The sequence below is a fragment of the Polypterus senegalus genome, chromosome 13 (genome assembly GCF_016835505.1).
Source record: "Polypterus senegalus isolate Bchr_013 chromosome 13, ASM1683550v1, whole genome shotgun sequence".
NCBI classification, from domain to species: Eukaryota; Metazoa; Chordata; class Cladistia; order Polypteriformes; family Polypteridae; genus Polypterus; species Polypterus senegalus.
This window is the reverse complement of record NC_053166.1, coordinates 135423613-135435784: the sequence shown is the minus strand read 5'-3', so window position 1 is coordinate 135435784 and position 12172 is coordinate 135423613. Positions and strand designations below refer to the sequence as shown.

At 40.7% G+C, this 12172-nt stretch overlaps 1 protein-coding gene across 4 annotated transcripts in view; it reads right to left on the bottom strand.

Moving 5' to 3' along the window:
• sdk1a (sidekick cell adhesion molecule 1a) overlaps positions 1-12172 on the bottom strand; it is a 1556037-nt gene that overhangs the window by 79298 nt on the left and 1464567 nt on the right. For all 4 annotated transcript variants that reach the window (XM_039774120.1, XM_039774121.1, XM_039774122.1 and 1 more), the window contains one exon: positions 11130-11231. In XM_039774120.1, the coding sequence (XP_039630054.1) occupies positions 11130-11231 (102 nt within the window). The remainder of the gene's footprint in view (positions 1-11129; positions 11232-12172) is intronic.

The following is a 12172-nucleotide window of genomic DNA, read 5'->3' as shown; positions in this document are numbered from 1 at the left end:
TCTGAGGCTATGGATCTGCACTGGTATCTAGAGGGTTGCTGGTTCAAATCCCTGTTACTGCCAAAAGAGATCCTACTCTGCTGTGCCCTTATCCTTCAATTGCTCCAGGGGTGCTGTACAATGGCTGACCCTGTGCTCTGACCCCAAGATGTATGCGAAAACTAACAAATTCCTAATACATGGAATAGTATAAGATTAAAAAAAAAAAGAACTTGAAGGTAAACTCTTTCTCCGATTTACATATTAAATTTGTTAAGTTTTAGTGTAACAGAATGCAAAATTACTTTGTCTCTTAATAAAAAGAGAGATATCTGTCTGTCTGTTTGCTACTGTATGTCTCTGTCATTCCAAAAAGTAGGGCTCACAAACATTTTAGTAATACGCATGCATTGTATTTGTCATTTCTTCAGATGGCGCATCGCACACATGAACACAGCTTTTACAAATCCCATACCAAATGGCATGTAACAGAGACATACACATTGTATGGTGCACAGCAGACGTTAACAATGAGGTCTACATTGATTATGTAGATTTTACACCACGACACAGCTAGTAACAAAATAATTGGTATAAATTTTATAGATATTTTTTAATTTTCATTTCACTTAATTCACAGTGAAGCAGCATGGTGTTGGAATGGTAAGATTTGAGTGGTGATACAGTTACTCTGTGGACAGATCTGGCAAGGTGATTTTGCTTTATCTGATAGTGCTTGTCGATCCCGATCTCCTCCTTGCACTCTAAAGAATGCTATCGCCAGTACAGAATAGGTACACGATGTGAAGGGATAGGAAAAAGGATCAAAGCCGCTGTTAGGTTAGTTTGGTGTGACACACCCTTCCCAAAGAAATACCTTGCAGAGCAAGTAGTGATCAGAGGATGAGGACTTATTGAGGTGTGTTTCAAAAGGAAAAGGGAAAAGCCATCAGGCACTCAATACCACAAAAGGAAAAGGAGGAGAGGCAAGCTAAGCACAGATGTATGAACATTCTAGCAATGTATAGGTTTGTGCTTTTTTTACTGTCGCAGAGAGATGGCATCACTATCATGATTAGCACAAATGTAAGACAAATAAGCCTGCTACGTGAGATAATGGATGTGCAGAGTTAGCCTCCAGGCTGTTAGCTACCTGCGTGTACTTAGCTACCTGTATTTTCTTTTCTTCATATGCATAACAGTACCATCTCGACATAATAGACATCAACATGTCCTTTAGTGGTCAGAAAGGATTTAAGATAAAGATCGTACATTCATAATAAGTAATAGTAATAGTAATATTTAAAAACTTTTCTTTGGCAGGTAACATGGCTATTTAAAAAATTTAACACGATCAAAAGAGGAAGTGCGGCTCAAGTACGAGGAGGAGTAAAAGTGTAGCAGGCATGCTGGGAGTCGCCTTCCCAGCAGGCTTCGTGGGAACTTGCACAGATCAAAGAAGGTTCCGACATGCAGGGATACTGAGGAAAGGTGCCGAACGTACACATAGGACAAGAGATATCAAATATTTAAAAATCTTTTCTTTGACAAGTATCATGGATATTTGTGTAAATTTAACTTACATGCACTTTGCAAGTGTTTAGTTTGCTTTACTTTGGGCTCTTGTGTTAAATGAAGACATTTGTGTTTTTTGCATTGTTTGTGCATTTATTTTGGCATGTGGAGGTATAATACAAAACTAAGATTACACAAACTTTATGTGAAATACTTTTCAGATTGGTTCACTGTGAAAGGTGCTATAAAAACATCTATATTGCAGTTTGCTTTGAAATGTTAATCGGGGTAGGGTTTGACTCACTATTGTATCCAACAGGGGGCATTAGCTCCCTAAAAATGAGTTCTTTTGTAATTGTTACATAACCCAAAACTATATAGATATGATATAAAAAGGCGATACCCCTCCCTTAGTAATATGGCGGTAAGAAATCACATAGGAGAAATAACTTAGTTTTGTTTAATGACGGCTTACGCTACATAACAGACGAAGGAAGCTAATGGTAAGAACTCAGTTCGGAAGTCGGGGCCCGATGTGTAGAGTCTGCCAGTTCCAAGTGTCAACTGGATGATAACATGCATACAAGACCACAAGACAAGCACATTAGCGAGTCTTCATTGTTTGTTTATTTTTATTTTTAAAGTTGTGTTTTTTTTTATTATATTTTTCTTAAACAATAAAAAAAAAACCTTTATTTTCCTCAAGGGCAATGCCGGATATTTCAGTTTCCCAATTACACTTGAGTCTGTTCCTGTTTGTGTTGGGGGTTTGGTGAGCTGGAGTGCCCCCTGGTGCCCAAAAAATGTTGCAAATAATATTTAAGTAAGAAAATAAAGAGGGGAGACTACAGCACCCTGCTGCTTCTACCCGATGTGACTTCAGGAGTTGGCACTCGACTGTTGTCTTGCTGGAAGTCATCAATTCAAACAGACTTTGGACCTCTCCTCCAAACCAAGCCACCTGGGCAGAGATGAAGAGCTAAGACAACTCAGCAGCTGACAAGAAACTTGCATGCATACAGTTAGCAGAGCATCTTGCTGTAAAATGGTCGTAATGAGGGGCTTTATTGACCCTGTCATATGCTATTTGTCTATACAGCAGTTTGTAAGTTGAACCAGCTTTAAAATCTATGTGCTTTTCTTCTTGAATATCTGCATGTTTTGTTTTGTTTTATTTTATTTTTATTTTAGGCTCTAGATTAAAGAACCCATATTTATGGGTGTGTGTGTCCCCTGTAAAATACACTCCCTGTCAAATGTGCTATAAAAATGACTGATTTGTAATGCTGTTTGCTTTGAAAAGCTAATTATAATTGTGCTTAATTATCTATGAGAGATCAATCCCCTCGTCCCTCCAGCTCCCCGTCAGTGGTTTCCAGCACATTGTAGGCCGAGCACAGCCTAGAGACATTGGGTCAGCTCTGTAATGAGTGTCAGTCCACCGAAGGACCCACATTCATGCACACCAGTGGACACTTTGGAGGTACTATAGAGAGTGAGGTTTTGCATTATATACAGTTTTTTTTGTGATATTCCTTAGCATAAGAGATGCTATAAAACATAAGGCTTAAATTACTTTTTATTTGGCTTCAAAAACAATTTTGAGTAATAGATGCTTTGAAGAAAACACTGAATGAAATGTAATGTTTGAAAGACAAATTGCACCAAAACTTAGTTTTAAAAATTTTACTCACTCTGGCATCTATTCAGGACAGCTTGCTATTCTGTCAACATGAAAAATGTCACAAAACAAAGACTGCACCGACTTTATGTAAAATGCTTTTCAGAATGGCTCACCGTGAAAGGTGCTATAAAATAAAGATCTATACTGCAGTTTGCTTTGAAATGCAAATCAGGGTAGGGTTTGGCTCACTGTGAAAGGTTCTATAAAGAGTAAATTATTTTTTATGCTGCTTGTCTTGTCAAGCATCGTTGTAACACTATAAATTAGACTCCGAACTGCCACACTGTCTGCACTTCCAGAGATTTGAAACGGTGTTCACTATAAACGAGCACCTGAATTGTTACACTCCTTTTACTGTCAGTTGTTCTGTAGAAGTGCTCACTATGACAGACACTATATAAAACACTTTTATGCTGAGAAGCACATTGTTATAGTGCTCACTGTAAAAAGGGACACGAGCAGGTTAGCACTTGGAATGTACATTTATGACTGGCATGTTAAACTCGGATCTTGGAGGGCCACATTAGCTACGGCTTTTCCTATCAGTCAATTTATATTTAAATGTTATGCATGAGTTAAAAGCTTCTTTTTTGGAGTTCAATTTGTTCACCCGCAGTACTGTTAGTGCTTCAATTTGTGGTTCAAAAATTAGAAATGTGATTTTTTTCATCTTCAAATGTGACATTACTTTTGTAGGGGGTGCGAACAGAAATCAAACATTTTTTAGGGGCATAGAAAAGGTTGGGAACCACTGGAATAGAGAATTAGGAGATACTGGCAGCATCTTTGAATATACCCTTTAAAAACCGGTGGCTGAGCAGCACTGCACACCTAAAAATATTTATTGAAGCATCGAAAGGAGGAGCTGGAAAGACAATTACAGGGCATCAGACAGATGAGGTTGATAGACGGATCGGTGTGGCATCCACAGTAATGCGACGGTCCGTCGTTGTGAAGAGAGAGCTGAGCCAAAACGCGAGAGTGTCGATTTACCAGTTGATCTATGTTCCTACCCTTACCTATGGCCACGAGCTTTGGGTAGTGACCGAAAGAGCAAGATCACGTATAAAAGCGGCCAAAATGAGTTTTCTCCTCAGGGTGGCTGGACTTAGAGATAAGGCGAGGAGTTCAGTCATCTGGGAGAGAATCGGAGTAGAGTCGCTGCTCCTCCGCATTGAGAGGAGTCAGTTGAGGTTGTTCGGGTATCTGGTCAGAATGCCCCCTGGACGCCACTCTGGGTAGTTCCGGGTATGTCGCACTGGGAGAAGGCCACGGGGCAGACGCAGGACACACTGAAGGGATTATATCTCCCGGCTGGCCTGGGAACGCCTCGGGGTCCTCCCAGAGGAGCTGGAGGAGGTGGCTGGGGAGCGGGAGGTCTGGGCTTCCCTGCTTAGGCTGCTGCCCCCGCGACCCAACCTTGGATAAGCAGTGGATGGATGGACAGACAATGGCTACCCAAGAAGAGCCAGGGACAGTGAAGGAACAGCTGGTGCAGTTCCTTCTGAATTTATCAGAATCTATTGACTGTGCCATTGACAGCGGTACTTGCTGTGTGGGATCTGTATTTCTCTAATCAACATAAATATTTACATGCATTGCTTATCTTTAGTTAAATATATTTCATTTAGTATCATGTTATACTTCAACTCAAATATAAATATAAAATACCAGATTTTTTAATACCATGTTTGTGATTTTTCTTGTCCATCACAGCCTGCCTGTTTGTATGCCTGTCTGTGTGTTTCACTTAAGGAATATAACAAAAGTTAGATCTCTTATAATTTTACAACATGCTGAAAAATGAATTCATGCTTTTGTTTTTAGTTGACTAGATTACTGTAATAATTCAGGGCTGTCTAAATAGGATCATAGGCCCCCAGGCAAAGTAGTGTGCAGGGGCCCCTGTTTTGAAGCGAAACATGCATAGACATCAGAAACATCATGGGCCCCTGTGCTCCTGGGGCCCCCGGCCAGTGCCCATTGTGCCCATACATTAAGATAGTCCTGTAATGCACTCCTAAGAAAGACATCAATTGTTTGAAATCAGTTTTAGCGTCATTGTATTGTTTAGCTGTGTTGTTCAGAATTGACTTTAAAATGTTACTGATTTATAAAGCCTTAAAGAATCCTTCTCCATCCTATACTATGGAATGCCTGTCCCCCTGCACTCCAAGTTGTAACCTTAGATTTTTGAAAAGAGGTCTGCTTATAATTCCAAGAGCCAAGCCTAAAAGAAATGGTAAAGCGGCCTTTTGCTGATATACACCTAAAATCTGCAATACTTTAGCAAAAGAAATTTACCAGGTGTGATATATGGCTGGCCGATCATCCCAGCCAATACCCCCATGCTGCCAGGTGGAGCCCTCCCTGCAGCGTGAAGGTGCCCTGAATGCCAGCAGGGAATAATGGACATTGGAGTTTTCCTCTACAGCCACTAGAAGATGCTGCAGGGAGGAACAGCGACTACTTGCCCTACACCCCGGAAGCACGTCCGGGATGAAGAAGAGGACTTTTTATCTGACCTGGAAGTGATAAGGAGTCACATGGATGAAAGGATGGGAAACACTTCCGGGTCAAGGACTATAAAGAACTGTGGGAAATCCCCAGACGAGGAGCTGAGCTGGGTGGAAGGGTGGCAACGCGTCTGGGAGAGTGGAGAATTGATTATTGATTGTATTGTGTTTATTAATGAGTATTGTGGAGAGGATGGTGCTTTGTGCACTGTTTAGTTCAAATAAATGAATAATTTGGACTTTTATCTCGTGTCAGGCATATTGTCCAAGGGTTCAAGAGGACGAGAGTGCCCGCTATCTGTCACACAGGCTAATACTGTGGAACATTTAAAAAAAACTGCTAAAAACCCATTATTTTAATTTGGCTTTTTCGTAACTAATTTCCAACTGTGTTTCTAGTAGATTATATTGGTATAGAATTATCATATATTTTTCGAGTAACTGCTATACAGTATGTACTAATCTCTACCATTCTCTTCTGTCTTTTCGGGTTCTTCTGCAACTCCACCACCTGATCAAAGCACCATACAGCCCCCTGAAATGATGAGAGCAACTTCATCAAATTCTATCATGTAAAGCCTGAAAACTAAGAGATTTGACTTAAGTGCATTTATGTTAGGTGGAATGCTCAGTGATAGATAGATAGATAGATAGATAGATAGATAGATAGATAGATAGATAGATAGATAGATACTTTATTAATCCCAAGGGGAAATTCACATAATCCAGCAGCAGTATACTGATACAAAGAAACAATATTAAATTAAATAGTAATAAAATGAAAAAATTTAAATAAAATTAATGTTCGCATTTACTCCCCCGGGTGGAATTGAAGAGTCGCATAGTGTGGGGGAGGAACGATCTCCTCAGTCTGTCAGTGGAGCAGGACGGTGACAAAAGTCTGTCACTGAAGCTGCTCCTCTGCCTGGAGATGATCCTGTTAAGTGGATGCAGTGGATTCTTCATGATTGACAGGAGTTTGCTTAGTGCCCGTCGCTCTGCCACAGATGTTAAACTGTCCAACTTTACTCCTACAATAGAGCCTGCCTTCTTAACAAGTTTGTCCAGGCGTGAGGCGTCTTTCATCTTTATGCTGCCACCCCAGCACACCACTGCGTAGAAGAGGGCATTCGCCACAACCGTCTGGTAGAACATTGGTGCAGATTGGGTGGTCTTTTGGCCTTGGAATCCCTGCAGATTTTGCTTTTGTTTTTCTCCAGCCTAACTGGAGGTTTTATTTTTCTCCTTCCGGTCACCTGACCTTACCTTGTTTTGTTGTTCTTTAATATTATTGCCTAATCTTAATTTTTTTTCTTGTCTTGTAATTTTCTCTTTGTCATCTTGTAAAGCACTTTGAGCTACATTTTTGTATGAAAATGTGCTAAATTAACAAATTTTGTTGTTGTTGTGTGATGCATGTGGAATTCATTTTGCAACATTTCCCACTGTACTGAGTCCCTTAAAAACTTCTCATGACGTGGTCTAAGTTAGTATGCAGCTTTGTTCCCCTTCTCCGACTCCAAGAAGCACACTGCAACTGCTCTTAGTCTTATGGTTCGCTGCTTGTTTGAAGCTTTGGGGCACAATGCAAGAGCGCTAAACCAAACGTTAGTCTTGTTACCATAAATACAAATTAAGACCAGATCAGCACAAATCATCCTAAACTGACAGCACACTGCAACTGACCCCTTTTGTGTGGCTGCAGGAACAAAGAAACAATTAAGAATGTTGACTATTAGAAGCGAGTTAATTAAAGTTAAGGCCTAAGATGTTTGTTCCATCAGCAGCAGTAATTATTAAGTAGTTAGCAAAATGGGTTTAACGAAAACCCACAGCCATTGAGGCCCTCCAGGATAACAGCTTGACATCACAATTTAGGAATATTCTGAATTATGATTACACTGCAGGAAAATTCTGTTGTTTGGTCAGTGTGAAATATGGAGGTCAGGATTAGGGGCAACTCACTGGAATGGCAAAAAGCCTGCTGATGAAAGTTTATTTTTTGGCTAACGCCCAAGAGTTAACTTCCAACCTGAGGAGTATAGTCATTCACAGAATGGTGTTGCACCCGCACCAAGTAAATAAGGAACACTTGTCAGCTCTGTGTGCATAGAAACATATAAATGATGCCATTTGACAGTAATAAAAAGATTCCCAGGAGCAGAATCCCAAAATAGAAGAAAAAAAGACCAAGAGGAATTGCTAACAGCTGCCTACGCTGCTTAAGCGAGTGAGTCTCAGTCAGGAAAGGTTCATCACAGCTACTAATTTTTACAGAAGGTATGCAGTCACTGTCAGTGGTCGCAGGCCGTGAAAGTCAGGAGCGGCTCGGGTTGAGGCCCCCTAGCACATTGCACTTGCTGCACACTAGCATCAGGTGGGATTTATTACCCATCAGAAGCCATCTTCAATATATTCAGGGATATTTTTTAATGTGCCTCAGTCCTGTCACTGAGGAAATGAGGAGTTTCTTTCAGTTTAATCACAAGCCAGGCCATCTGACAGAGGAAGAGATGCAGTTTATACCTGTCATCTTGATTCAGGGCTGCTGGCGAGCTGCGGTGACAGCTCCACTTTTTCACACACAACATAAACTGCTGGCTTATCTGCCCCCCATCCTCCTAGCCAAATTCCAAAAAATCTAAATGCTTTAGTTTTAAGGTTTGTTTGCACAAGGAGTTGCTACTGCAATTGCATCAAGGTAATTCACTCACTCTGACCTCCATTTGGGAAAGCTTGACACTTTCTTATTTTGTTTTTTGTGTGCTGAAAGGAATTTATTGATTGTTAACTGTTCAGATAGAGAGTGCGAGTGAAGTCATCAAGCATGGGATGCCTTGGTGAGGATGTCTTTGTGGTGGATGAATTCAATAGGGAGCATGAGGGAGCTGGTAGAAGGCCCACTCAGACTGCTGGCCTCTACATACCCTCTACCAGATACAGTGTCTTACTCAAACCTTTTAAAAATGAGGGCTTAACTTATTGACACTTAAGTTGAAATGACCATTCACAATGAGTACAGTTGGTTCTGGGTACATGAACTCATTGACAACTACAAGTTGGAAGTCGTCCATGAGTTTACATACCTGGGCTCAATGATACTGGACAACCTGTCACTCAAGAACAGGATCAACAAGGACATCAGAAAGGCAACTACAACCTTTTCAAGACTGACAACAACAAGGTCATGGAGAACATCAAGGACGTTTATATCGCCTGCATGCTGAGCACATTTCTGTTCCCCAACGAGGCTTAGAGTGTACTTAAACTAGGCACATCTGTTCCATATTGTGCCCAAGCGTGGCTGTCCCCCCTCCCTACTCTCTTGTTGGCCAGCGTTCACACTGCGCTTTAACATTCTGTACCCGGGTACGGTTTCGTCATGGCTATGCAACTTTGTGTAAAGCCAAAACATGATTTGAACATGGAATAAACAACATGCATGGCAAAATGATTTTCCTTATTTTGTAGTTGTTTTGGAGTGGTCTAAGGCAGGATAACACCCTGCCGTCTTACAGATTTATTGAGTGTGTAAGTGCAACGTTGGTCTGTTAATCATGCTGCACGTACGAGAAGACAAATGATGTTAAGGGAAGAATGTGCAGCTTTTCTTGCCAACTACAATTCACGTTCATGTGTAAGGTGAGAATAAAAACCAGTTTTTAACTGAAATGGTATTGAATGAAATGAGAATCTGACATGTTGCATCACTGACATCATCATGGCTGTTTTCCGTGCTCGGGTACGTTTAGTGATCGCACTAGTGATCAAAACAGCTTGGGCCCACCTCTTCCAAGTGGGCCAGGGCATGGTACAGTTGACCCAGCACAGAGCGATCACACTAGTCAAAAAAACTAGACTTTGCGGGGTTACAATGTGAACAAACATGCTTGGGCACAGAACAAATTGCCAGTGTGAAATGTGGTACAGCTCCTTCCAAATGTCGTGTATATTTGATATCACTTGGAGAAACACCAACAACACAGTGCTAAGGAAAGCAGGCAACTTTGCCACACCAAGTACAGAAGAACACTGACAAATTTCAAACATCTTGGGCATAGGACCTACTGTGGGCTCTGTTATCATCAGCTGTCAGCATCACTTTGGTCTCATACATCGAGAGACCATTCATCATCTCCTGCTTCCATGCACTCCTGTCTGAGGTGACCAAATGTCAACTACCAGTGTCGATATCGAGAGCCTTGAGGTTATACTTGCAGACATTCTTGTAGCGCGTCTGGAGTCTTCTTCTTGGCCTCTTGCCGGATGCCAGTTCTTCAAAGAGGAGATCCTTCGATATTCGGTCTTTGGCCATGCATGAAACATGACCCAGCCAGTGCATATTTCTGTGCTTGAGAAAATCTGAAAATCTAGGTGGTGCCTTCCCTCTCTAGCACTGTGTTCTTGGTGAGCTTATTTCTTCAAGTGATGCCGAATATACGTTGCATGTGGAAGGAGTTCAGCCGCTGAGTACATAAATAGCAAAGAAAGTGTCTCTTATTTGCTAGTAAAATGTGCCTGGTCTAGTGCAATGAACGTAAAAATTTAGATTACTAGGGGGCTCTGCCCCCTGCTCGCTTCGCTCACCAACCCCGAGTGAATATAATTTCTTTCTCTCTAATAAATAAACTGACTTTTTTGAATGTTTGTCTCTGTGATTTGTTAATTGTCTTCGGTAAACGTTTTAATACGATGACATATCAAGATCTACTTTGGTATCTAATGATATCCGTGGAAGATGTACTACTGTTAAAATTTTACATGTCAGAATTTTTCGACTAGTTTTGAATACAACTAGTCTTGTCCTATTGCATAGCCCATCACTCAGACATAAATTATGCAAAAACATTACAATACATCCTTCTTTCAACAGTAATTTGGCTGGTGGAAGACCAGACGGGGTTAACAGTTGAGCATAGTCTATTGATACACATTCAACCAGTTTGCCATGTAACCGATCAACAATTTTCACGTTAATTTGTTTGACTTCGCCACTTCTCAGTGCTAGGATTACCCGTGTACTCATTTCTTCTGTTGATAACCCTGGGGATAAAATTCTTCAATAAGATTTGGACATAATAAGTCTTCTTTTATTAGGAACTTAAAGTGAGGAAAACAGTAACATTTATTAAGAGCTGAGAGTGCAGGAAGTGTGTCTGACAAAAGCATTCACACGAATGACAGGTGAGAGGACCGTGGGCATGGTTGAAAATGGTTGAGAGGGCGGGACTTGAAAAATCTCTTGGCAATAGTCTCGTCTCAAGATTTTCTTTTATATTAGAGAGATTTTCTTCTTAAATTGTCAACCTTACCATGTCCTGCTTGAGCCCATTTTGTATCTATACAGTTCATAGTGCTGGTAGTTGTAGCTTCTGTCCCCAATAAAGTCACAACATCTGTTGAAAGACAATCCCATAGTATTTTAATATTCATACCTGCTTCTCCGACAAAGACTTCCACAGGAGAACTAGAAGGACTCTCCCCGATGATGTTGTAAGCAGACATCACAATTTCATAACGTTTGTACTTGTTCAGCTCTGTAAAGAAATGGTAAAAGCACAACTCAGCATCACATGTAAATATTTTACTAAACCAGTTTACACAAATCTGTAGATTTGGTTACAAACTAAAGTCTTTGTGAACACCACATGCCTGTCTCTTTATTTAGATGGACATTTCTCATTTCTTGGCCATCAATCAAATTTCATTAGAATAATCCATCATGTTTTGGTTTTGCAGTATTGGCAGGACACATCAGCTAAAGAAAGATATTGAGTTACACCAAAAAAGGGTTAGAGAGAATGCTAATAATAAATTCTGAAATATGTGGATCAGTATCCTTAATAGGCTGGAAGGTGAAGTTGATTACCAACTCCATCCATTTCCTAAACATTTAAAAACTGTGAGAGGAAGCTGTTGTCTATTCCAGCAGCAGTGGACACCAGACTGACCATCCCTAGACAGAGAGTTGTTTATCAGTGGGCCAGTGTCCTGTTTTCTGTGACTCCAGAGTTATATTTTCCAACTCCAAGCAGTTGGCTTCCTGGTTGAGGGAGGCCTTATAAACTCTAATGTCTTATGACAGCTCTTGGAGAAATTCCTAGCCTCTTTATTTAAAATGTCAGGCAAGTGGCCTCTATATACTTCTCAGGATTATAGTCTTTTACCTATCGACATGTACACAAAAAAAAAAAAGGCAAAGTCTTTAGAAAAATAAAATCTTCCTTGCAGTCATAATTGAAATACAATGATTGGTGGACTGATGCAAGTACAACAATCTGTCTATTAATCTGGACAAGACAAAAGAAAAGATTGTTGACTTCAGGAAAGCCCATGCTGTCTACCCTCTTACTGCCCATTGAGGGTGCTGTTAAAGAGTGCCAAATTCCTTGGTGTGCACCTGACAGCTAACCTTACTTGGTCATTTAACACCACATCCATGGTCAAGAAGGTGCAGTAGCGTCTCCTCTTTTTTCAG